A 26617-nucleotide genomic window follows, 5' to 3' on the forward strand; every position below is an offset into this window, starting at 1 on the left:
TGTCAGCACCGGTCCGGTTCTCTCCAAAGAATAACTTTTCATGGAGTCGATTCTGGTGTCGCCTGCAGCGCCTCCTTCAAATAACAAACACTGAAAAATAAAGTTATCTGCATGATTTTTAACTTATTTAAGAGTAAAAACAAATATCAGAGAAATTGATAAGCCTTCTCATCATTATGGACTCTGATCTCATCCTGCAGCGGGTCGGTCCGGTTCTAGAGTTTGAACCGATGATCTAATTTCTCTTTCAGAAGATTCTTGAGCGCTCGGATGGGTCAGAACACGCGAGAGTCCAGATGTAACACACTGTGATGAAACTGTCTCGTTCAGTCGCTGGAGTGGAAAGAAAACCAGCTGCTACAGTTTCAAAGAGCAGAACGTGGAGCTGCAGTTTCACCAGCAGCGACGGGAAGGTGATGACTTTTATTTCCTGTGAAGCTTCGACATCTGAACACAAAACACAACGTGCGAGACGGTCAGCAGTGTGAACGCACAGCGAGAGACTGGAGTCTTATTCTGCGTGGTCTTTATTTTAAAGGACAGCGCTGATGAACAAACCTCTGTGAACGCGTCGGCGCGTCGGCCTGCTGGCTACGGTTCAGCTGCAGCCTCTGCCAAGAAGTTTCTAAAGCCGATGAAGAGATTAACAAACATAAGAAGCTGAAATCACAATAATAAGAAAATCACAGACGATGCAGAGCGATCAGAAGTAACTGAGGCTGAAGAAGTAACTGAGGCTGAAGAAGTAACTGAGTAGAAGGAGTAATAACACAAATAATTCTGCATTTAAGATCTTACTGTAGTAAAAGTAAAGTATATTAGTTATAAAATCTTCTTTAAAGTATCAAAATAAAACTACTAGAGTAAAAGTTTTCTGGTAATAAATGTACTGAAGTATCAAAAGTACAAGTAAAAGTATATTATACACGCGTAGATCACATCAATGAGAAGTAACTGAGATATTTTACTGAACAACAAAAACACAAATTAAAAGGAAAATTCTGCATTTAAGATCTAACTTTAGTAAAAGTAAAGTATATTAGTTACAAAATGTTCTTTAAAGTATTAAAAATAAAACTACTCTTCATGCAAAATGTCCTCGTTGTGTTAAACTTCATACTCCAGTAAAAGTAAAGAAATGGTGTTAAAATATCACTTTGGTAAAAGTGAAAGTCACCCACATGAAGAGTACTCGAGTAAAAGTCTTAAAGTATCTGATATTAAAGTATCAAAAGTATCAGTAAAAGTAAATAATACCTGTATGTGTGTGTGTTCTGTGGGTCGACCCGTTATCAGCCCGGCTTTTAAATTTGATTGCTGATAAAATTAATTCATTAAAAAATACTTTGGCTCTGATGCAGCATGTAATCTGCAAAGTAACTAGTAACTAAAGTTATCAAATGTGGAGTAAAATGTACAAGAAGTAGTGGAGTGGAGGTTTGTAGCAGGAAACTGATATTTTACTGAACAATAAAAATACTTAATTAAAAGTAAAAATTCTGCATTTAAAATCTCACCAAAGTAAAAGTAAAGTATATTAGTTACAACATGTTCTTTAAAGTATCAAAATAAAACCACTCTTCATGCACAATGGACCCAACAGTGTTAAAATATCACTTTGGTGCAAATGAAAGTCACACATATAAATAGTACTTCAGTAAAAGTATTTAAGTATCTGGTATTAAATGTACTCAAGTATCAAAAGTACAAGTAAAGTAAATGAAACACACGTAGGTTAAACTCTCGTCAGCCTGTCGGGTTATCAGTTCTGATATTCAGCGTTTCTCACATTATTAGATTGTTGTTTTCTGTTTTTATTTAAATTTCATCACCAGTAAAATAAATTAATTTAAACATGTACGACTGTAACTGATGCAGCATGTGATGTGCACAGTAAGTGTGTCGGAGTGGGATTATAACGAATACGCTGACGTCTTGCCTGAAACGTCCGTGTGGCAGAACAAACAGTTTGACTGCAGTTCAGTCTTTTATTTTTATAAAGTAAAAGAAGCAACTGAATAAAAACAGAATAAAATCCTGTAAAGCAGCTTTCAAAGCCTCAGCACAGAAGTTTTTGCATTAAAACAAATCAAAACATTAAACAAAATGTCCTATAAAAAAATGTCTTATAATTATCATATATTTATTAATGAATTATTAATTTTATTGTTATTTTTACAACTTGTATTTGTTTGGTAGTTCAATCTATAACATTTTACATTTTACAAACTTGAATATTGATCTTTACTTTAACAGTAGAGGTTTAATGTCTGTGTGGTTTTCATTCTGTCCAACATAACCACGTTCAGCACACATTAAGTAATTCAACACAGATAAAATAGAAAACTGACAACCAACATTATTATTATTAATAAAATCTTATTGTTCGAAGTCGTTTGAAGCCAGTAAAATGTAATTATTGCACAATGATCAGGAGACCTGCAGCACAGAGTCAACAACTCGCTGGAAATAAATAAAATAATAATAAACGTGTTCAGACGTACCTGAGAGCAGCTCGTGTCTCGTCCAGAACATTTTTTTTAAACCATCTGATTAATTAAATTTACGTTATTTTCAGATTTTGTTGGATGTGAATCTTGTTGAACATTGAAGCTTTTTATTGTTAAAGTTTGGAGGAGGAGAAGCAGAAGCAGATAAAACTGGACGCTGGTGTTAAACTGGCTTCATCATATCACAGGAGGATGTTTTTCTGCTCTGGATCAGAGTTGTAAGTTTCACGCTGTGATCTGAACTCATTATCTCAAACAGCAGGATGGACCCGCTCACCGTTTGACTTGCAAGAGATTTTTTTTTCTTTGCTTCACATTTTCGAGGCCTCAGACGCAGAATGAACAGCTCGTTTATCATCGTGTGAAAATGTTACAGACGGGACAAAATGAAAACATTCAGCTGAAATGTCTCCTTCAGATCTGGTCTCATGAGGAGGAGGTTTGCACCAGTCGTGTCTCATTCTGGAGAGAAAACCTCCACCAATGAAGCCGTTTCTGTTCGTGCCGTGTGTTAAAGCTCTGAAGGTGTTTCCTCCGCTCGTCCGGCCCTCTGTGGCGGCGGCCCTCACGTCTTTGTCCACTCAGTCCCCCCTCGTCCTGGTGTTCGTCAGTCGCCGGGCTGCACAGGCCGGGATTAGCTGAGTGGAAGTCGGTGGTAATGACCTGTGAAGGACTTTGTTTAGCAGCTCGGGGGTCAGCGGCTCGAGCAGTCACCCTTTAAACTTCAGCTTTGCAGCAGCTTAGAAGCCACTTAACATCGAGGCTGAGGAGGCAGACGACCGGAATAACCCTCAACACGGACGCACACCTCCGAAAAACCTTTACACCTGAACATGCTGCAGGGAACCAGAGCACCAGGGTTCATGTGTGTCTCTGCAAACACAGACATGTTGGAAAACTGACTTTCTTTTTGTTGCAACTTTTTCAGTTTTCAGTTTTATGCTGTGACGACACTTTGCTTTTAGTCTGTTTGGGTTTAGGCACAAAAACTCCTTGATTAAGTTTAGAAAAAGATGTTTCAGTTTAAAAAAACAGGTTTTGTCAGCAGATGTGCTGATGTCCTCAGATCAGTTTGTGATCTCGAGGCTTCTGGAGACTTGGATTACAGCAGACGAGCTGTATGGAGACATTTTGTGGACATCGAAACTTCACCGGACTTTCCATCAGCATGGAGGGAGGAGATAATGGGGCGGACTGTTCCTTTAAACGACCCACGCTGCTGCCAGTCACCACTTGGTGTTCAGTGTTGCAGTCGAGTGTTCGTGTGTGATGTGTATCCAAGTGTTTCTCTCGTGTCAGACTCGCTGTGTGCTAAATAAAAGGAAGTTGAGCGTGACAGAAACCAGACACCGAAGTAGACGATGTTTGAAACCACGTCGCACTTTTTAAATTTTCATTACACACGCACACGCACACACACACACACACACACACACACACGCCGTCGGGCTCCATCATCACGTCCCCCTGGAGACCCTCCGCCACCACCAGCCTCCAGTATCGATTATTAACAGACAACACGATGTCACATGTGATTAAAGGACGAGATCATGTGACCTGGATCTGCTCGGCACGGAGCAGACGCAAAGTGTTTTTATTTAACTCCAATCTGCATCACGACAACTACAGAAGCCCAGAGGGGCCATTTCATGTGTCTGACAACTGGGTGAAAACATGAAAACATTCTGTCGAGGCAGAAAACTTCCTCAGTGCAGTTTTTTATCCGCCGTGTTCGCCGGGACGCCGCAGAGCCGTGGTGCCTCTCCTGATCCGAGGTCGCCGTGCGAGCACAAAGGCAAGAATTTAGGGCGGGGACGGGAGGATCTGGACCCGCCCGTCCTGGGAAAACCAGAGACTTTGAAATGTACAAAACATCATTCAACAACAGTCTTTTGTTCCCATGTCGTTGAGATGAAACCCAAAGCTTCTATAGGGGACAGGCACTCGATGTTCATGCAGTCCTGACGGCCTTTTCCGGCTCAGTCAGGCGTGAAGCAGCACAGTCGACGTCTGCAGGCGCATGTTTTGATCTCTGAAATCGTTTCCTATCACACAGATTACAGGCGGAGACACCTGACATGACGGCACACAAAAGAGAAGCCAGAACTAAGAGGTCGCATGTTGGGCGCCAAAACCAGAGGACGTACAGTCAGAGGCAGGTGTGGGTGATGTTTTCATTCTGTCGAGCTGAGCCAGCAGCCTTTATTATCATTATTATTACTTTGGGTTATAACAGCTGGGAGCGTCAAAGGTTTGGATGTGAAAACACGACCTGAAAATCAAGGCAGGTATAAAGACGCCCTATTAACAAAAAGCTTGATGAGGACGCCGTCCAGACCTGGACAAACCAAACTGACAGCACAGAACAAGCTGCGACGAAGGCACAATGTTTTGTCGCCTCAAGCTGCACTTGAACGCACCACAAAGACTTCAGCCGACGAAGAAATACTTCTCTGCATAAATACAAACAGTTTAGTCTCTTCTGATGTCTGGTGGAAAGTTGTGAATGTCTCTGGTGAAGAGGGGAAAAACAAGGAAAAGCTGCACTAAATCATAGAAACGACAGCGACCCGTTCTCTTCTGCTTTCGGTGCCGATTCTACACGCAGAACCGGCCCAAAAGCCTCCAACGAGGGCCGTCCAGTGTTGGACACCTGACTCAAAATGACTCAGGACGTTAGCATGTTAGTCGTTTATTGAGGCCAGTAAAACAGTAACGGACTCATTTGTTGATCCGTCACGTCGTCAGTCCAGTTTTATCTGTTGTCACATTTTGCAGTGTATCTACTGAAGTTAGCATGCTAACCAGTTAGCCCCGGCTCGGCCCGGTCCACAGCTCCTGTTGTAGCAGCGTAAACACCAACGTTCCCCCGGTGAGCTAACTGAGCTAACTAGCTAACAGCAGCTACAGTTATCTTTCTCTGCTGATAAACTGGCCTGTTTGTTCTGAGTTTGCACCTTTAATCATTAAATTCAGTCCTTGAATTAATATAAAGTTTAACGGGTCACAGAGCGAAGGCTTGAGGGAGTCCTGTTCTTCCAGGGTGGCGAGGAGGGACATGAACGACCTGCCTACGTGCAGAAATACACGATCAATACATCTGAATTCAAACAGAATATTTATTCTGGGACAACAATAAAACAGAAACTACCCACGGTTGTTAGTCTGAAGATGTTGACGTACGGTAATGTAACGTAAGACGAGTGACCACAGCAGGAATCAACATTATTGTGTTTATTAGACACAAATTATCAGCTGTTGTTGTTTTTATTTCATGTATTTTCGAAGCTAAATATAAATAAAGTACAAACGTAAACAGAACAAACAGCGGCTGTGTTTTAATGAGGCCGTCTGTGGAGCTTCTCCGGTATTTGGGACCCTGCTGACCGTCATTGTTACGACTCAAATGGATTCCCACAGCTCGGATCAGCACCGACACACAGTCTGAATCACAGCTTCGGTCATTAGGGAAGTTATTATTGTTAAGACAAACTGAATGAGGAGGATTTGCAGCATTTTTTTTAGGATTTCAGTTTGTTTTAATAGTTTAAACTCTGGCTGAACTTTAAATTCCCCTTTAAGCTTCCTGGTAGATTTGTAAGAAGGTCGGCGGGTCGTGACCTCTGACCCCCGGCTTCCTTCAACAACTGCTTGTTTGAAATGTTTTGAAGTTTGTTGGAGACGAATAACTTCTTTACCTGAAGACTTCAGAGACGAGGATACAAAAACTATTTTCTCAACAGTGTTTTAGATTTGTGAAGCAAATCATAGAAACTGTTGATATCGTACAAATATGAAGCGTTTCATGAGGCCGTGCATGAATTTATTAAAGCGTCTCAGAAACAAAACTAAGTTTGTTGTCTTCTATCAGTTTCACGTATATTTACAGTGTCTATGAATCATTTTTAATGAAACTGTTTCTTATGCCACACACCTTAAATAATAATAATAATAATAATCGATCTTTAAAAGACACATTAAAAGTTTTAAATGTAACGTTACAGTGAAAGCAGGAGATTAAAAAGCATCACAGTCTAAAATATTATTCAGATTTTTGTTCGCAGCTGTTTTATTGAGTCGTGCTGAAACACTGAAACAAGTGTGTGACGGAGCAAATGTGCTGCTGCAACCAGAACCGAGCCGGTCCGGCAGACAGACAGACAGACAGACAGACAGACGCCCTCATGCAGGTAGGTCACAGCTGAAGAAAAGCGTCCGCAGCCCCCACGACTCAAATACATGAAGACAAGACAAACCTGTAGTGTCTGCTGTATGAATATTAGCATTATTGTAGAAATGTTAAAATGTTTCTATTTAATTCTTGTTTTATAGACTTCAAAAGTTTGAATACGAATAAAGATTGTTGAGAAAATTGTTTGGAACAACGCGAACAAAAGAGAATGAAAGCGTCCTGCTGGTGTTTCAGCTCGAGACGGGCCCGGTTGAATCACAGCGGGGGTCCGGTGGGTCGAGTTCAGCGTCTGCTTTCTGCTGTAGCTGCTGATAAAATGTTGACAAGGTGTCAACAGTCCACACATCCTGTCCTCCAGTAGAAGTTCAGATACTTGTGTAAAAACAGAGTAGAAGTACTGATACAGCTTCTTTACTCCAGTTAGTATCACAGTAAAAAGTCTCCCTCTGAAGGAAGCTAACTGACTCACGTCATATTAATATAATTCAAACAAGCTTCACATCAGAAAGTCTTCATCTCCGTCTTTAAGTTAACAACTCTGGACTGAAACACAGAAACAGACGTGAGTTTATCTTTGGACGTCTGACATCGGAGAGTTTGACGCTCGTACGTTCGTACCGTCCAACAGTTTGTTCCAGCGAGTCACGGACGCTCACCTCCGTCCAACACCGACAATACTGAGCTGTCACGAGAAGAAACTGGGCCGCAGCGATGAATAAAACATGCAGACTGACCTTTGACCTCCCGACTGTCGGCTGTCACGTCTGTGGTCCACGAGCTGAAGCAGATGTTGCATCACCGATACTCGGGTGTAGGTTTTTTTGGGAGGCCGTGGACAGGTGAGAGTTTTTTACTTTTCAGTGTCAGACTTTCTGTTTACAACATGGAGCCAACTGGGCTCAGAAAAGGTCGTAAAAATCACAATAAATCTGCTCATATTGACAACTGCAGTTCTGGTTCTGGTTCAGTTCTGTGAGCTGCTTGTATACAGGAGCAGCTCTACAATGTTTAAGTCAGGAGACGACGTCACTAACGACACTGTTGGCTGTGTCGTCTGTATAATGACGTCAGTCTGATATTTCATTAGTTTGATGACAAACTGAGACTTTATTGACAAAGGTTTTATCACAGGAAGGGGCGGGGCTTCAGCTCTCTGTATCCAGACCTCCACAGCCAATTAGCGTTCTGGTTCGGTGGAGAAAACACTGGCTCGTTTGTATTTCTTCAAACCAATCACAGCTGTCCAGTGAGCTGCAAAATACTGTTCTGAGGATCTTGTTTTGCATTAAAATGGCTCCTGACAAAAGAAAAGGTAACAGCTGCTAGCTTGTTTTCGTTCGTACCGTTAGCAGACAGGATAGTGTGAAGGTTCCTCGTTCTAATGAGAACATGCAGACGGTGGAAGTGGAGGAGAAACATCGGTGTCCGGCCTTTAACGACCCGCCTCACTCAGTGGAGTCACGCTGGATGGGAAATGAGGATTTGGCAGAAAGGTCAGACTGGGTTCACTCACAAAAACCAGCAGCTCCTTGACCCCCTGCTGATGTTTGATCATCAGCTGATGGAGATTTAACGTCGCCTTTCGCCCCGCGTGCTGCCGAGGTTTCCATTTCAACAGATTTTACAGTCTCGCTGCTGCACAACGAGCACAACACCAGCGAAGAGGAGCTCAGCGATTGGTCGTTACAGCAGGAACGCTCACACCCAGTCTCCACCCTCCCGTCCACAGTTTGTTAATGTGTGTTTTGCTTAAAGACGACGTGCTGCGAGGCTGAACCGTCGCTTCAGAAGCAGCCGTGTGTGTGTGAGTTTAAACATGACGACGTTTTACTGCGTTAAGTTCTGCTTCAGAGAGCGTCGCCACATCCTGTCCAGTTGTCAGGGTTTGGTTTCCACATCAGGGCGAGCAGCTGGTGTGTCCTCCAGTGATTCAACTGTGTGTGTGTGTGTGTGTGTGTGTGTGTGTGTGTGTGTGTTCGGTGTGTGTGTGTGTGTGTGTGTGTGTGTGTGTGTGTGTGTGTGTGTGTGTGTTCGGTGTGTGGGTGTGTGTGCTGCTGTCAGAGTGTAAAACTACATTCCTTCAGGGGACGTGGACGGTCCAAACGTTCAATCACCATCACTTATCAGGCCCTGCAGGGCGGCAGCACCCTCCTCCTCCTCCTCCTCCTCCTCCCCGTCCTCCTCCTCCTCCTCCTCGTCCCCGTCCTCCTCCTCCCCCTCCTCCTCCTCCTCCTCGTCCCCGTCCTCGTCCTCCTCCTCCTCCTCGTCCCCGTCCCTGTCCCCGTCCCCATCCTCCTCCTCCTCCTCCTCCTCGTCCCCGTCCTCCTCCTCCCCCTCCTCCTCCTACTCCTCGTCCCCGTCCCCGTCCCCGTCCCCGTCCCCATCCTCCTCCTCCTCCTCCTCCTCCTCCTTGTCCCCGTCCCCGTCCCCATCCTCCTCCTCCTCCTCCTCCTCCTCCTCCTCGTCCCCGTCCCCGTCCCCGTCCTCCTCCTCCTCCTCCTCCTCCTCGTCCCCGTCCCCGTCCTCCTCCTCCTCCTCCTCCTCCTCCTCCTCCACACTTAGTTTTGACCTGTTGTCCAGCAGGAAGTAATATTACTGTGGGGGATCGGTGAGGTTGTGTGAGGACACACGATTATTCACAATAACAGATACGAAGCTACCGCCGGCAGCAGATTAGCTTAGCTCAGCATTAAGTTTTTAAATCCAAAACCACAATTTCTTTCTCAACCTTCGTCACGTGTTTCTCTAACTGGCCTTTAGTCGCAGTGATCCCAGCGTCTCATGTCTTTGTTAAATGTATGTTTGGGTTGGTTGGACAAATCACGACACTTGAAGACGTCACTTTGAGTTTATCAGAAATCAATTATGAAATAATTATGAAATAATCATTAGTTGGAAACTCAGGTGAAGTCTCGTAGTCCACAGGACATTTCTGGAGCTTCACAGTAAAACAGAGTTGCAACAACTGAAGCAGCTGGAGACGCTCAGAGATCCCAAACTGATTTCAAAAGATGTTTTTTACACCCCGAAAGTTCAGTCGAGCTCGTTCAGCTTCAGACTGAGTGCACGCTCACAGCAGCTACAGTGAAGACAGTGAAGGTGTTAATAACGTCTTTAACGAGCTCAGACGAGCTGTGTGGAGACGTCTGACGTTTTTCCGACTACGAAACTTCACCTGACTTTCATCAGCATGGAGGGAGGAGATGATGACTGGATTCTCATATTTGCACGAACTTATCCTTTAAGGTCCGTGTAATAAGTGCTTGTCAACAGATAATGAGGCCCTGATTATCATTAAACAGACTATTAACTGTTAATTATAGCATAATCAACACATTCCTTGATTATAGGACAGTTTATAGACTGTTTAAGAACATTAATTTAAGCCTGTGAGTTTCTTACAGTTGCCACCATTAGTTAAACATTTAATTAAGTTTAGCTAACTCACCTTTTATGTCATTGTTGAACCTCTAATAAACATTTTTGTTCCTTTATTAAGATTAAACCAAACTTTATCTTGTATTTATTAACATTATAACTTTCCCTTTTGCAGCGGCTGGATCTAAAGCGAGACAAAAGCCTTATTCAGTTTAATAAACTCTTTTCAAGCACTTATTAACGTTATTTACAGGATTATTTTTGGTGGCTTTTGCCTTCAGTCCAACAGCAGAAAGTTAGATTACTGCAGGTTCTTACGAGTGCTCATAAATGTTTTATAATCCAACAATAAAAGTGTTTATGATGCCGTTATTAAAACCTTGTTGAACGTTGATAAGCAGTTTCACACTACAAACCCTGCAGTGAGTCCATAAATATATATATTCAGACATAAAGATCACAGACGTTAAAGTCCTCGGCGTGAACATATTCTCATTATAATAATACGTTCCTGATGGTGGCCGAACGTCGACACGCTCGGCTGTGATCTGGCTCCAGACGACCAATCACGAGCCGGCTCTCGTCCGTGCACGACTGTTAACTCTGACTTCATGTTTCAGGAGTGTGAAGCTGCTGCCGTCCAACAGTTTCTCCTGGTTCGGGACCAGCCTGCGGAGGCTGTGACATCACTGGCTCAGGGACAAAATTACATCACTACGTACCCTCCCCCCCCGTCCTCTCAGCCCCGCCCCTCTGGGCCGCCCTCAGCTGCCAAAACAAGTGAGCGGACTGAAGCGCTGCGCTGACCTAAATTCTCCCCGAGAGAGACTCCTCTTAAAGCTGCAGAGACGCAGACCGAGCGAGACAGTCAAAGTCAGAGACAGACAGTGACACAGACCGAGACAGAGAGACGAGATAGAGACTGAGAGACGGACAAGAAACACAGAAAGACGAACACCGAGAGCGAAACACAGACAGACACAGAGCGAAAACAGAGGAGTCACAGGCGAGACGGACAGAAAGACACAAGCTGAGACAGAGACACAGAAAAAGACACAAACTGAGACAGAGACACAGAAAAAGACACAAACTGAGACAGAGACACAGGAAAAGACACAAACTGAGACAGAGACACAGAAAAAGACACAAACTGAGACAGAGACACAGGAAAAGACAGACGATAAAACGTTCCTGCAAACCAGAAATTCACAAAATGTGTTCGTGTCACATGAAGCACGTCACCATTTGTAAACACGAAACCACTGGATATTTTTAACAAGACGTCGGGATGTTTTCCAGCCGTGTTTGAGGCAACAGAACAAAGTGTTTGAACTGATAGATGTCTATTAAGCGAGAGACCACTGTGCGACATCGAGTGTTTTGAGCATCGGGACATTTTCCAGCTGTAGTGACAAACATATTTTAAACCAACAGATAACCGTAAAGCCAGAGACCACTGTTTGAGACGCGTTCAACATAAACGTGAAACTCAGTGTTTGAACTGTTTCATTGTTTGTAAGCATGACAAGCATGAAACCACTGGAAACTTTAAAAATATGTTGGGACACTTTCAAGCCGTGTTTTTGGCCGACAGGACCAGGTGTTTTAATGCAAAACTTAATCTTTGCCGAACCAAAAATGAAAACATGAACCTAAAGAAACATCGCAAACGTCATCCAGGTCCTGGTACCTCTAAGTGCTGTATTGTGGTCAGCTGGACGTTTGTTGAAGACATTTCTCCTCTCATCCAAGAGGCTTCTTCACTTCTGACTAACTGGAGGAGCTGCAGGCTTTAAACTCGGTGTGGGAGTGTCCTTACATAGTGTGGGAGTGTCCTTACATAGTGTGGGAGTGTCCCTACAGAGTGTCCATACAGAGTCGTTAAGGACACTTCTGGGTCTGGGACACTCCCACACTATGTAAGGACACTCCCACACCGAGTTTAAAGCCTGCAGCTCCTCCAGTTAGTCAGAAGTGAAGGAGCCTCTTGGATGAGGTGAAAAGTTGCAACACAAAGAAATGCAAAGTTTCAACATGTTCAAAAACGTTATTCTGCCGACCGGGTCGGCCCGATCCAAGAAGAGACACAGAGACAGCAACAGAAAACAAGACGGGGACAAAGACAGAGACGAGTGTGCCTTCATCATAATTTCACCACGTAGTTACTTTCAGTCTTTCACTTTGTTTCACTGAAGGTTTTTAAAAGTTACACACACCTCAACAACTTCTATTATTTATGTATTTATTTTCATTTTTTATAATAAATGATTGTCTAAGATTACCATTAATTATGGATATTTATTTATTTATTTAATTATTATGCTGTACTTTGGCAGCCACGTACACTACAGGACTTTTTATTTTTTTAAACGTTGTGTTTACTTTCCAACACACTGTAGTTATTACATCAGTGATATACTCAGATTTTAGTTATGATATAAAGAAAAGAGTGACAGCCTGCAGCCACTGAGTATATTATCAGTACACTAATGACTGAAGGAATATTTAAAAGAAGTTGATGAAACCAAAATAATAAAAACTTTCCACCATGAATGTTTTGATGAACGGTTTAAGCTAAATTTTGGTCAATAAACCTTTAATACCTTCAAAAGACCATAATGACTAATATGTTATAAAACTAGTGAGAACTACAGTCTCATCATAACGTTCTGAGAATAATACAGGAGAGCGAACACAAACGACTGATATTAATAAATGAGGGGCACTGGGTCGATATCATTAATTTTTCTGACCTTAAATAACATAAAGCTGCGTTTTTAAGGAAGTTATTAACAATTAGAAATAATTATTGTTGTTGTTGGATCCAGACGTGTGAAATGAAAACGTAAATATCTGCTCCAATTAAACTCTGAGCCTCCAGATCACATTTAGACTTCCTCTAACTTTAGTTTTATTTTTAGGCCGGTACAGCTGAAGGCACACACACACACACACACACACACACACACACACACGGATCACGTGACTCCAGGCAGCTCAGACTGTTTGTGATCTCCAGACTCACTGAATGAGTTTTAGACTGAAATCAGACAGAAGATTCATCGATTTAAAGACGTAAACTGTGAAGATGAAAGAGTGAAGCTGCTGCGTGTTGACGCCTGCAGGGGAAACAGAAGCTAACTCATCTTATCAGCAGGAAAATTTTGATTTATAATTAAATAAAGCAGAATAAAGCGATTCTTTACGCTTCTCTCGTGAGCAAAATGTAATTCATAAACCTCCAAGTTTATCAAATGTAAACCGTCTTAAAATATCTAAAGACTGAAGACAAACTTTAAACTGTGAGTCAGACATAAACGTTAAAAAAGACGCTAAGAAACAAATGAATCCGGCTGAATAATCCTGAAAATATTTATGTAAATTATCAATAATGCTGCAAGAAAACCGGTTTATAAGATTCCAGATCGATGCGTCAAATGTTGAATAATGAGGAAGAAATAATAATTCATTAAACAAAAACAAAAAACAAGGATCAGAATCGTCCTGAAGAGACAAACTAAAACCTCCTGATTTCAAATAAATGACAAGAAACAATCACTCAGAAATGTTTCTGCTGCACTAATAACTCATAAATTAAGAAATGAACAAAAAACACTTGTGTGATAAAACTCACCCGATAAAAAATCATAAAAACAAAACAAACAAATACGTCGTAAAATAATTTCTCATTCGAGGAAAAATACCAAAAGTAATTCTGTAAATAAAGGAAATCATCCACACGACTCTTCATAGTGAATCCTCACATTCAGGCCTCTCCACACACTTTGTATGTTTTCTTTCACATCATGAGGCAGAAACTCTGCTTCAGGTTATTTCATCCTTTTTAATCAAGTTTAGTTTATCTGAAAAAACAAAACAGACAGACAGCAACAGAAACAGACGGTACAGACTTCATACATGTGAACGCTAACGACAAAAGTGCAAAAAGGAAAAAAAACAAAACAAAAAAACAAAAACAAAAACAAAAACAACCTCCAAAACATTTTTATTCATTTATTTATTATTTTTTTTACAAAAACCAAACATGAACATGGAGAGAGATTTTTAAAAAGACAAACTCTGAGCTGGGATCGACCCCGTTTCAACGTTTCAGCATTTTATGTAAAAATGTGATGAAGCGCAGCCTCTGTGCTCTCTGTGCTTTTATTTTGATGGGAAAATCCAGATGTTCCTATTTTATCCTTAGCAGTGTGTGTTAGCTTTGTGTGTGTGTGTCTGTGTGTGTGTGTGTCCTGGTTTTTGGGGCTTCAGGAGGCGTTTATTTCGGTCAGAGGTTATATAAGTTTTTTCGGTCTTGCACTGTAAAAAATAAAGGTCTAAAAAAAAGAGAGAAGGGGGGAAAACAGCCAATCAGCAGCTTCCTGTTGGATGTTTGCAGCACGAGGAAATTATTTTAAAAAACCTCAGAGACTCAAATCTCCATCAGTTTAAATGAAATCCATCCTGCAGTTTGTTTAAAGTCATCAGCTGATGTAAAGTGAAGGAAACGTGCTGATAATCAATATATTCTTCAGTTATTCAGCTTCAACACGTCGCAGTGTTTTCTGTAAACTCTCCTCGTCTTCTCTCCTGCAGCTTTATGTTTTTTTGTTTTTTGTGAAGGCGTCATTTATACGATCCGGATTGTGTCGCAGAGCTCAGACGACAGCGCTGACCTGAGATCTAAGTGCAGACCGATCGATATTGCAGCGATCGATGCTGTGATAGTCGAACGCTTCGCACAGAAAAACATTTTGTCTTCTGTATTTTTCTCACGCGGTCACAAACGTTCCCGCTGATTTTAACGCGCTTCGTTTTGACGTTTGTAAACATCGATGGAAGAAGACGAGCTGAATTATCTCAGATTAACTTTATTGTTTCTGCGTTTTAAACTTAATAAGAAAACTTAACGTCAGCGTTCAGTTTAGTTGTTATCAGGACGGATACACACTGAGTTTATTTACTGAGGAGTAAAATCTTCTTTTTTTAATCAGTTTTAGAGAAAAACAAATTGATGAAGTCATCTGAGGTGAAGTGACGTCCAGGTGTCGTTTTATACATGAAGCCTCGACAGTCGACGGATGTTCGGACGCCATTTTAACTTTTGAGCATCTCGTCCCCAAACCTCAAACCCTCAGAGCTCTGCAGCGACCAGTTAAAGGAGCACTGAGTCGGTTTGGAAAAGAAATTCAGAGAGTTAATTTTAATAATATGAATTAAAGGAAATAATACAAACTGAGAACTGCGTGTTTCACGTAAACAAACTGTCCTTCAGGAGACTAATGACGGTAAAAGGTCCGTTAAGTTAAACAGGATGAAACTGTGATTTTTATTCTGTCGTGAAAATAAATCCTGACTGATTTTTCTCGCCTCTCCTCAAACCTGCGCACTGCACCTTTAATTATCGTCGATCCGAGGTACGGCATCAGAAATTCAAAATGGCGGACGGAGGAGGAGCTGCACACGGTTCTGTTTGATTCTCAGCGATGAACCCGTTCAGCTCGACAAGACGTCAGAAAGACTTTTACGTTCTCGTCGACTCCGGAGGACGTTTTAAACCAAAGTGCTTATTCTGTTTGGTTTCCTCCATTTTTACATGTTTTACTTTAAATCACGACTTAATAATTTAAATAATTTAATCAAACATTGATAATAAACCGTCTTCAGCTTTGTATCTGAATATCGGCCCAACAGGACGGTCGGACCGCTCGCTGCCGGAGTGGACGGACGGAGTTCAGTCACAAAAACTAAAATTTACAATGAAAATACTTTTTTTAAAATGTGTATAAAAGTGTTTCTGACATCTTATTTAGCTGAGAAATATTGTTTTGCTCTTTGTGGTTTTCTGAGAATAAAAAGATTAAACAGTCGATGCAGCAACTCCTTCAGAATAACACGCATGTGGAAAAAAATAAAAGATATCGTTGGATTTCTTTAAGATTAAAAACAAACATTAAAAATGTTATTTTGTGATTTAATCATTCGTGCGTGAAAGGGTTGAATTTATGATGAACTGTAAAATCTGACAAAGCGACTTTACTTTAAAATAAATCAGGGATTTCCTCAAAATGACAAAAATAATGACACGTTTTTAAAACTTTCAGGCTCGAACAACTTAAATTTAATAGTTTCTCTGTAATTCCTGATTTTATTTTTTAAAGTTAAGTCAACTTTTTAAAACGTGCAGCGCGTTAAAGATAAAGTCAGCGACAGAAGTTGAGTTAAATGATGCTGAAGTTATAAAATGTTTGTTTTCTCGCGGTCGCCTCCTCGGCACCGCGGTGTCGGTGATATCGTCTCGTTAACATCGTATCGTCCTGCTGACGTCAGCTGGTTTGAACAGACGCTGAAGCTGCTGCAGATTTTTTCTCCCAAAAAATAATTTAAAATGAAAAAAGTCCCATTTACAGTATATCACTGCAGTTGGCTGAAACCTCGTATCTCCAGTGCAGATTTTATTTTTCTTCACCTGCTGATTATCTCATCACTTCCTGCTGCATTAAAACATCCCTTTAATTATTTTAAAAAATAAAAGCACTGACATCCAATTACATTTTAGGTCTCAGCAGAATAAAATAGTCTCCATGACAACTGCGGGGGAGGCCGCGAGGTGCGGGAGTTACTCAGGTTGTTCTCACGCAAGAAAACTGCGGTTTTCATTAAAAGATTTATTTATTTATTTATTTATTTATTTATTTATTTATTTTAAGTTGGGATTTTGGAGATACAAGTTTTCCACCTGACAGCAGTTGTATGTGTGTGTGTGTGTGTGTGCGTGTGATGCGGGGGCCTCGTGAGCGTGCAGAGTCCCGCGTGCTGAGAGAGGCCTCCAGCCTCCAGCCGCTCCCTCCGCAGAGCTTCGCCCGGGACAGGAGCCTCTCGGCGGGGCGGAGGCCGCGGACGCGCCGCGAGGATCCCGGTTGTTTCTCTTTCTCGTTAATTAGTTAATTTTTTTTAATCAATTAAGAGATCGTCTGTCTGCACGGAGGAGCTTTAACGCACATGCGCAGGAGGTTTTACGCTCATAGAGGGGCCCTAGCTGCACACACACACGCACACACACACACACGCACACACACGCACACACACACTCTGGGGTTTTGATGAACAGAAAACATACAAAATAAAATAAACTGGTTTTACAGCTGCGTTGTTTTTGCATAATTTTACACATGAAGAGTTCTGTTCCAAAAACTGTTGTATCCATTTATTTATTCATTCATTTATTTGTTTGTTTATTTATTTACTTATTTAAAGGGGCGGTGTGAGGCAGCGCAACATGGAGACAAAGTCTGATTTATTTTGGATATTATTATGTTTTGGAAGGAAACTCTTCACAGAGCAGTTTTTATTATTATTATTATTATTATTATTGTTCATATTTGTATCATCTTCATCATCATCTTCTTCATCGCGAGGCCTGTCCGGGGTCAAACCTGAGTAGATATGATTTGTAGGCTTATTTTTCCTCTCGATCCCCTGATTGATTGTTTCTGCTGATTTTAAGGCTTCATTTAGTTTTTTAAAAGTTTTTTTTTTTCTTCCTCTCAAATAAAAAAAGTTCTGATTGTCTCGTTTCTCCTTGATTGTCTCAGAAATTCATAAATAATTATTAACCCTGTGTCTTATTCTTATTTCTCCTCCTCAACACTGATGAGTTCACACCGACAAATAGAATTTAAATACATTGTACAATAAATACAAAACATAAATAAAAGACTCAAAGAAAGTACTGAAAATCTTTGTACAAGATATAAATAGCTTGAAATATACTTAAAGTGTCACCTTTGGCAAGTCTAGTTTACAGTTGTACAACCCGCGGGTAACGAACTTTGTCCCTTTTTCAATAAAATGCAACAGAACTCAGAATAAACCGACCCGTCGCAGTTCGGGCAGAATATGGCCAAAAAGTTTCACTTCATATATATTTTTTTTGCGCTCGTTGTTTGATATTTACCACTTTTCTTTTAATTTGCCCTTAAACACGACGTCTCTTGTGCGTCCTCGTCCCGGTGCCATTCACGGAGAGGTGATGGGGGAGGAGGGGGAGGGAGGGAGGGAGGAGGGGGAGATCAGTTTAGGAAAGCGTTTGGGGTCACCCTCTTTTGATGGGACAGCACCCCGGGGAACCCCGCGGACACGCCCGGGGAGAAGGCCTGTAGCGAGCTGTTTCTGAGGGAGTCCGACAGCAGCGACTGCGGGGAGCTGCTGGTCGCCAGGCCGCCGAAGCCCGCTGCGCCCTGCTGGAGGTGCGGCGGCGGCGGCGGTCCCCCGCCCGGCGGCCCCGGCGGCCCCGAAGCAGCGTGTTGGGTCCCTGAGACAAAATAACCGGCAGTCTGACCGGAGAGCAGCCCGACCGGAGACGTGCTCATCCCGTAACTGTTCGTCAAGCCCAGCGCTCCCGCAGCCGAGCCGCCCAGGATGGAGCGCCCCAGGTCCCCGTTACTCAGCTGCTCCACGGCGGGCAGCAGCGACCCGTAGCCCGCCGCCTGGTTCAAAAAGCCGGGCGAGGATCCGTTGTAGTGCGGGTGGTGGTGGTGGTGGTGGTGCAGGGACAGAAACGGAGAGATCTGCCAGTACAGCGGGTTGTTCGCCCGCTCGTTAATCCCCAAGCCGAGAGGAGCGAAGCGCAGCCCGCGCTTCATCGCCAGTTTGCCGCGGGAGGTGGCGGAGCGCCGGCGGAGCTTCCCGGTCGTCCCCCCGATGAAAACATCGTCGCTGCTCGGGTCCAGCATCCAGTAGTTCCCCTTCCCCGGGTCGTCGTAGTGCCGGGGCACCTTCACGAAGCACTTATTGAGGCTGAGGTTGTGCCGGATGGAGTTCTGCCAGCCCTGCTTGTGCTCCCGGTAGTACGGGAAGTTCTTCATGATGAACTCGTAGATGCCGTTGAGCGTGAGCCGCTTCTCGGGGCTCTGTCTGATGGCCATCATGATCAGCGCGTTGTAGCTGAACGGAGGTTTGTCATACTTTCCGTTTTTCCCGCTGTTGTTCCCGTTAGTGTTCTGCTCCGGTGTGGCCTTAGCGCCGTCCCCTCCTCCGCCTCCCCCTCCGCCCTCCTCCTCCTCGTCCCCCTGCTCCTCTTTGCCCGGTTTCTCCGGGTCCAGAGCCGCGGCCATGGAGTCCACCTCCGGCGGGTCCAGCGACTTCTCAGAGTCGGAGCCCGGGGAAGGAGAGAGGCTCCCCGGGATGCCGATGATCGCGGCGGCGGCGGCGGCAGCGACGGAGTCCGATCTGTCGCACTTGGAGGGCAGCAGGAGGCTCTTGATGCTGAAGGAGGAGGACCGGTGGACGGTCGGCGGGTCTTTTACATCCTCCATGCCCGGTGGCGGCTCTCTCCCGAAAAACGAGGAATAAATAATAATAATAAAAAACAACAAACAACAAACAACTCCAAGCTCGTCCACCTCCGTTATCCGGACTGGAAACAGAAGAGAGACAGAGAGGAGAGAGAGAAAGGAGGGTCAGGATGAGAGAGGCATGGATGGAGGAGTGGAGAGAGAGAGAGAGAGAGAGAGAGAGAGAGAGAGAGAGAGAGAGAGAGGGAGAGAGAGAGAGAGAGAGAGAGAGAGCGTGGCTTGAATGTGGAGAAATTAGTAATTAAGGAGGTTCCGGCTGCATCACGCGGAGGAGGAGCTTCTCCAACTTGGTGGTTTTGTCAGCAGCTCCTCTCGCTGCCTCCGTCTCCACACTGAGACTCCGACGACCTTTAACGTCTCCAGCAACACAAACGTCTCGTCTCCCTCTGTGTGTGTGTGTGTGTGTGTGTGTGTGTGTGTGTGTGTGTGTGTGTGTGTGTGTGTGTGTGTCGGTATTTACGCGCATGCACCTCTCCTCTGCGTAAAAATCCCCGATCCTGAGCCTGTGCGTAAAAGCGCACGTCTGTCTGTCTGGCTTGGCTTGGCTTGGCTTGGCTTGGCCGTGTGTGCGCGCCTGTGCGTGTGCGTAAAAGCGCACGGGCAGTCGCCTCCTCGGCTTTTGTTTTCTCAACGACTGTAATAGTTTGAATTCATGTCGGCAAACACAGCGCGTGCACAGTCGGTGTGCGTTCATGTGTGCGTTTTGGGGAGGACGAGGGGGGGGGAGGAAGGGGGGGGGGAGCACTGAGCGCGCCGCTATTGTCTACTAATAAAAATCATTGTGCCGGGTACAACACACACACACACACACACACACACACACACACACACACACACACACTGAGCCCAGCGGCAGCAGGTCAGACGCTGTAACCTGAGCGCCTCCTGTCGACAGCAGCCAGAACTGCAGCACCTGTCTGTGTTCTGACTGCTGTGACCTTCTAATATTATCATTATTATTATTATTATTATAACAGTTAAGTCACTTTGTTTGTAACCTTTTACTTCTTTTCTCCTGAGTTTTGAATCATGAATTATTCTTTTTAAAACTCTTTAAACGAATGAAAAGTCTCATCATCCGGATCCAAATCTTTATTTAAAACTACATTATGTTAATTATGTTACATTAAGTGAAATATAAACTCAATAATCTGTTTTATGACTTTTTAAAAAGCTTCACTGACTCTGAGGTGTTTTGTTTCTTCAGTTTGGAGGATTTTAATGAGAAATGTCTGTTTCTGGTCTGTTTGGTTTGAAGAAAGGAAAACAGTTAATTAATATAATGTGAGAGGAATAAGTCAAAATAAACTCGGATCATTATTATTATTATTGTTAATAGTGTTATTATGATATTTCTCCTGGATGTGTAGGAATATATATAATATATTATTATTTACGTAAAGTTTCACACAAAAAATTAAAATCTTTACATTTTTTAAATTAAAAATAAATAAAGAAATAAAATGAAGAGAATTATTTCAGTGTTAACATTTTAAAGCAGGTGAAGTTTTTGGGGAATTTGGACATTTTTGTTTTTTCTTTCGTTTCATCAAATGAAAAAAATTAATCTGTTTTCCAAAATCCATCCGGACAAACTGAACATATATGTGGATATTTGGGAGAATTACAAGTTATTAAATGTTTGGTGACATAAATAAATCAATGAATAAGACGGAGGTGCAGCTGAACATGTTTAATGTTTAAATTACAATTTAAAATAAAATCTTCATTCTGAGTGTTTTGATCTGTTTCTTCAGGAACAAACTCACATTTGTCTCCAGCTGCAGCTCAGTGTTTAATAACTTTCCTGTTATTTTCCTTTAATGTTGTAAACATCAGCAGCGGACAGAGGAGCACGTGCTGCTTCAGGCCTCCTCGTCATCACCAGCAGCACGTGCTCAGGCCTCAAACCTTTTCACACCGATGCGCGATATTAAAATAATTAATGTTCCTCCTGCGCTCAGGTATCAACTGTTGCACCTGCACCGCCCGGCGAGCGCGCGCACAGGCGACAAACCGAGCGCGCCCACAGTGGAGCGCGTGCAGCAGGTGGACACAGGTGAGAGGAAACAGCACGAGACAGAGAAGCGTCGCGAGGAGAAGACTTTCCGAAACAACCATCTACAGGAGGAAGAGGAGGAGGAGGAAGAAGAAGAAGAAGAAACAGTCTGAGGTCAGTGGACAGTTTTTGTGTGAAGGCTGCACGTGTTGTTGTGTTAAACTGTGTGTGTGTGCGTGCGTGTGTGTGTGTTGAGTTTTTGTGTTGCTAAAATACTACAAGTAAAAGTACACGAGTACACGAGTACTGGCTGCAGAATACAGTAAAAGTTCTCGGCATCACTGAAGTTTAGTTTTATTTAAACTCTCGATAGAAATCTGAGGTTTGTTCACATGTACGGAGGATCGAAGCTGCCAAACACAAAAATACATATATTAAAAAATATGCAATAAAAATAAATAACTTGATCTGTTATTAAATGCACCAAAATATATTTTAATACATGAGACAGTAAATTTTCTTTCGTATTTATTAATATTTTAATTAATTCCTCTTTGTATTTATTTTCATTACCATTAATTTATTCTAGATGTTTATAAGTGTCGATCAGCTGCACAAGATATTTGTGTCAATGAGGCAGAAACACAAAGAAATGTAAGAAGTAAATACAGAAATATTTTAGGAAAGTAAAATGGATAAATAAATACATGTATTAATACATTAAAAAACAAATATCAGTGTACATTTTATAGTTTAATATTAGTTTATTTACTGAATCATTTATTTAATTATTAACGTTATTTATTTCAGGCAGTTTTGGCTTTTTATAAAACATCAGCAGTGAGGGATTGGAAAGTTTATTTTAATCTTTAATAACTTGTTGTATTTTAAAAACTTGTAATATTTTCCGTTGTGTAAAATCTTCATCTGGAAAGTAACTAAAGCTGTCAGATAAATGTAATCGAGTAGAAAGTACAGTACTCTGAGTGGATAATAAAGTAGCAGAAAATGGAAAAACTCCAGAATCATGAAAGTAAATTACAGAATGTGAGTAAATGTACTTAGTTACATTCCCCAGTAATCCCACTTTAACTGTAACCTTCAATTAAACACACGAGTTTCAGAACATATTAATTATAAACCCAAAACAAAGACTTTAACCCGTCTCATGATCGGGTCAGACGGCAGCACCGACTCTGTGAAACACTTTTTACCTTAAAAACATGAAGTTCAGCTGCTGCCTTCAGATATTTCACTTGATAATTAATTCAGTCGTCTTTTGAGTTTTCCTTTTTGTGAAACTAAACTTTATTTAAACTGAGCTCGACAACCTGGAGATATGAAGCTGAAACATCTCAGTTACTCTGATGAACATTATAAACACATTTCATTTCCTTTTATTTTCTCGGCTCGACCTTGAAGCACGACGTCGCTCGTAGTTTAAAGGCTCTGTGCGTTAATTAATCACCTCTTTATCTCTGCTACTTTCTTTATTGTGCCGTGACGTGAACGAGCCTCTCTGCCGTCTGCACCAGCCTGTGGATGATCTGTTGAAGTGCTGGACTGTTTGTTTGTTAAAGACTCAGTCTGATTTTCTACGACTGTATGAACGTTAGCTAACCGCTAACAGAGAGCAGCAGGAGCTAACGTTAGTCTGGAAATGGAGTCCGCTAACATTAATAACCACGATTAAAGTGTATTTAGGAAGAAGAAGATGTTTTGTTTGAACTATAAACTGAAGGGTCTCTAAAACAATGCATGCTGGGAAGTCTGCTAATATACTGATCATGAGTAGAAATGGACATTTTTTAACTTCCCCGTCCCTCCCAGTGTTTCCCTGTGGTGTTAGTGTTAGCATCGTGGCTACCGCTAGCAGCCTGGCTCCGGTCCAAATCAACAACCAACAGTTTGATGAAGAAACTCTGATCTCAGGTCTGTGAACGGTCGGAGTGAAACAGCCGGTTGTGTTAATCAGTCGGCAGGTTTTGAAGCGTCTCAGGTCGCGGTGCTGAGGAGACACAGATCAACACGGGAACAGATGTTGACACGACACCGGAGCGTCTCCATCCAGTGAACGTCCGTCTGTTCGCTCTTCTTTCACCTCGGTTTCTATCGCTCTCCCTCTTCACCTTCTTCACCTCCTCCATCAGCAGCTTCTTCTTCTCAGTTACTCCAGTTGTTGCACTGTTACCAGAGGATAGTGACCGGGGAGAGTGATGCCTCTTCATGGGAGGAATCCAGCCTGGTGTCAGACTGGTCATTTTTATTATTCTGATTGTAGATTCCTCTGACTTGTTGCATGAGTGTTTTTGCACAGTGCATTTCAGGCTGCGTTCTGCTGGATCCTCCCTCGTGTTAATGAACTAACAGGAGTCAGTTGACAGACAGTAAGCCTGCAGATTTCTGGGCTCCTGGAGTTTTGCCCGGTTGTTAATCCAGCTCCTGGTTCTGCTGCTGAGTTCACAGTATTATAGTTGTAAACACGTCGTCTTGTTCTCTGACGATAATGGTTTGATTTTCAGAGTCGTGACAAAAACAATGAGCTCTTTGTCCTCCACTAAAACTGAGTCAGGTGTTTTATGAACAGAGTTTCACCCTCCAGCAGTCGCTCCACTTTAGGGCTGATGCCGATACAGCGAGTAAAAATACATCAATATCGATATATCAACAAATAAACGCACAGTGACAGAGGCAGGATATTTTATTACAGCCAACAAGCAGTTGGAGCCACACTAGTAGATATTTTTAAGGTTATTTTAACTATTTTTTATGTTTTTGTGGCGACAAAATCAGGTATTTTAATCCGAACCGTGATGTTTTTGTGCCTGAACCTGACCAGAGTTCAACCACAGCGCTGTGACGAGAGAGAAATAAACTTAAACTTAAACTTATCTGTGGTTTTGCAGAAACGTACTTAGCTAACATTTATTCTGGTGACTGGGTTGTTCTTCTGCATTATAATTAAAAAAACAAAAAAACAACAACAGAAACACAAATTAAAGTGAGAAACTTATGAGTTAATTACTGCATTAGTGTCAGTCGAACATCATAAATGTTCATTTTGTGTTTTTTGACAGATTTTACACATCGAGCTGTGATCACTGTTTGTTTACACTCGCTGAACATTTTGTATGAAAACAGAGCTGAAATCCAGATTACACACACACATACACACACACACACACACACACACACACACATAGACACACACACACACACACACACACACAGGTCTTCCCTCTACAATCTGCTGTATTAAATCTCTGCTGCGTGTTTTTTTTTTTTTTTCTGCCAGATGGTGTTTCTGTTAAACTGGATCTGAACCTCCAACAAAAGCTCTGTTTGGGCTGCGTTCACCAGCACACACACACACACACACACACATAGACACACACACACACACACACACACACACACATACATGTTAGGGTGGGCAATATACACGATATATATCGTTTTTGTGTGACGACTATAAACCGTCTGAGCTTCTGGATATCATTATATCATGATATTTCATCAGTAGCCGTGTTTCCGTGAAGCATTTTGGAGAATATCGCATTAAAAATTTTATCGAAACGGCAAAATATGACATAAAAACTTTCTCTACTTCAGAAAAAAAGTTTGTTCGCTCGCTTAAGGTGGTTTTGTATTTTGTGAATCAGTAAATGTTCAAAATGTTTGATGGAAAGACGCTGACGTAGCGACTGATCAGCTGTTTCCACTGTCACATGACTGATCAGCTGTTTCCTGTCTGCATTATCATCGTTGCATTTCTTCGTCGTCTCTTGACAGCAGGCAACACGTCCGATGTTAGCTGACGTGCAAGAACAATCACAACTCGCCCTGTGGACAGTAACTCCTGAAGACCTCTCCATCTTGTCTGCTGGTTTGTCGTCCTACAATATCGTTGCAGTATTGTTATGAAGGCATTTGGTCATAAATATTGTGGTATTTGATTTTGCTGCTCGATCCTAAGATTTACGACGAGCACGCTAATTTTTGCTTTTTGTTACGACGTGTTGAAGTTGAGGACCCCGGCTCGTTCAGATCGTTCAGACAAACATGGTTCAGTCGGTGCCGAGTCTGAAAAAGAGACTGAAGTCAGAACAGAGACGAGAAAGAAGTTTCTAACTCAGAATATTATTGATCAAGACCTATTAAAACAAGTTTAACATCTTCTGGATGCAGTCTGATGCGTCCCTGTTCATCCTGTTCGTGACGTCAAATGTGACAGAAGAAAACGAGGTAAACTCGTCTCCTGGTGGTTTTTCTGTTTTTCTTCTGGTGTGTCACATAAACTATCACGAACGTGTTATAAAACTGGGAACTATAGAAAACAACCTCAGTCTCTCTTTCAAACTCAGCGCTGGCTGACCGACGTTGGAGCTGCCTGAACGGAGACAGATGGATGTCTTTAGCTTCACGTCGTAGCGTGACTCCTCAAAAGGGCTGATAAACTGCTGCAGTGATGCAACGCAGGAGTGAACGCTGACTGTACCCGTTCACACACACATAAAGATGAGATGGTCCAGTGTGAAGAGGATGTACTGATATATTGTAGATACTTGTAAATCAAACCGGAGGTAATCTTGGTGACGAGATATAAAGAGACTCTCAACAGACAAAGACATTAAATCCCAAATGTTGCTTAGACTACTCACTGTGCTCTTACATTAATGATTACAGGCTTAAGGTAAGCAGCCTGTCCTGTAAGCCTGCAGCGTCAGGGGAAACTCATTCATCCATCCACATTCATTACTGCTGATCCTGTGCAGGGTCGCCGGGGGGCTGCAGGGAGGATTCACCCTGACACGGGACTGACGTGTAGACCGACACGTTCACATTGTCTTTCTGATGGTTTCCTGAGGATTAATGACGCCAAGCTCGACCCGACTGCCAGCATGTCAATCTGCAGGTTCAACAATCGGCGATGACGTTATAACAGTTTGTCTTGAATCAGATATTTCACACAATCGAACGAAGCTCCAGTGGAGGCAGGCCGAGACTCATCAGCCAGTCTTAGTCTGCTTCTGTGGTCAGCAGTGACGCTGCAGCGATGACTGGATAGACTGAAAATAAACTGGCGAGTATTTTTATAATAATCACAGAAAACTGCTTCAGCCTCTAAGATGATGACCTGAACCTCCTGCCGTGTTTGTGGCGACAAAACCAGATGTTTTGA

General features: G+C 42.5%; 2 protein-coding genes across 3 annotated transcripts in view; one reads left to right on the plus strand and one right to left on the minus strand.

Annotated features, from left to right (window-relative positions):
• Positions 1–18152: 18152 nt before the first annotated feature.
• foxg1b (forkhead box G1b) lies at positions 18153–19397 on the minus strand. Its single transcript, XM_073482649.1, has one exon. It carries the CDS (start codon positions 19395–19397, stop codon positions 18153–18155), a length of 1245 nt encoding a protein of 414 aa, XP_073338750.1.
• Positions 19398–21567: 2170 nt separating this feature from the next.
• The window catches only part of LOC141009018 (acylphosphatase-2-like), a 61557-nt gene continuing 56507 nt past the window's right edge, over positions 21568–26617 (plus strand). For both annotated transcript variants that reach the window (XR_012180116.1, XM_073481416.1), the window contains exon 1: positions 21568–21609. The gene's annotated coding sequence lies outside the window, so the exon portion shown is untranslated. The remainder of the gene's footprint in view (positions 21610–26617) is intronic.

Source organism: Pagrus major, chromosome 15 (assembly GCF_040436345.1).
Source record: "Pagrus major chromosome 15, Pma_NU_1.0".
Lineage (NCBI taxonomy): Eukaryota > Metazoa > Chordata > Actinopteri > Spariformes > Sparidae > Pagrus > Pagrus major.

Bases quoted from the DNA above. Each gene is read 5' to 3' on its own strand.
- foxg1b (XM_073482649.1), bottom strand. From the start codon at position 19,397: ATGGAGGATGTAAAAGACCCGCCGACCGTCCACCGGTCCTCCTCCTTC.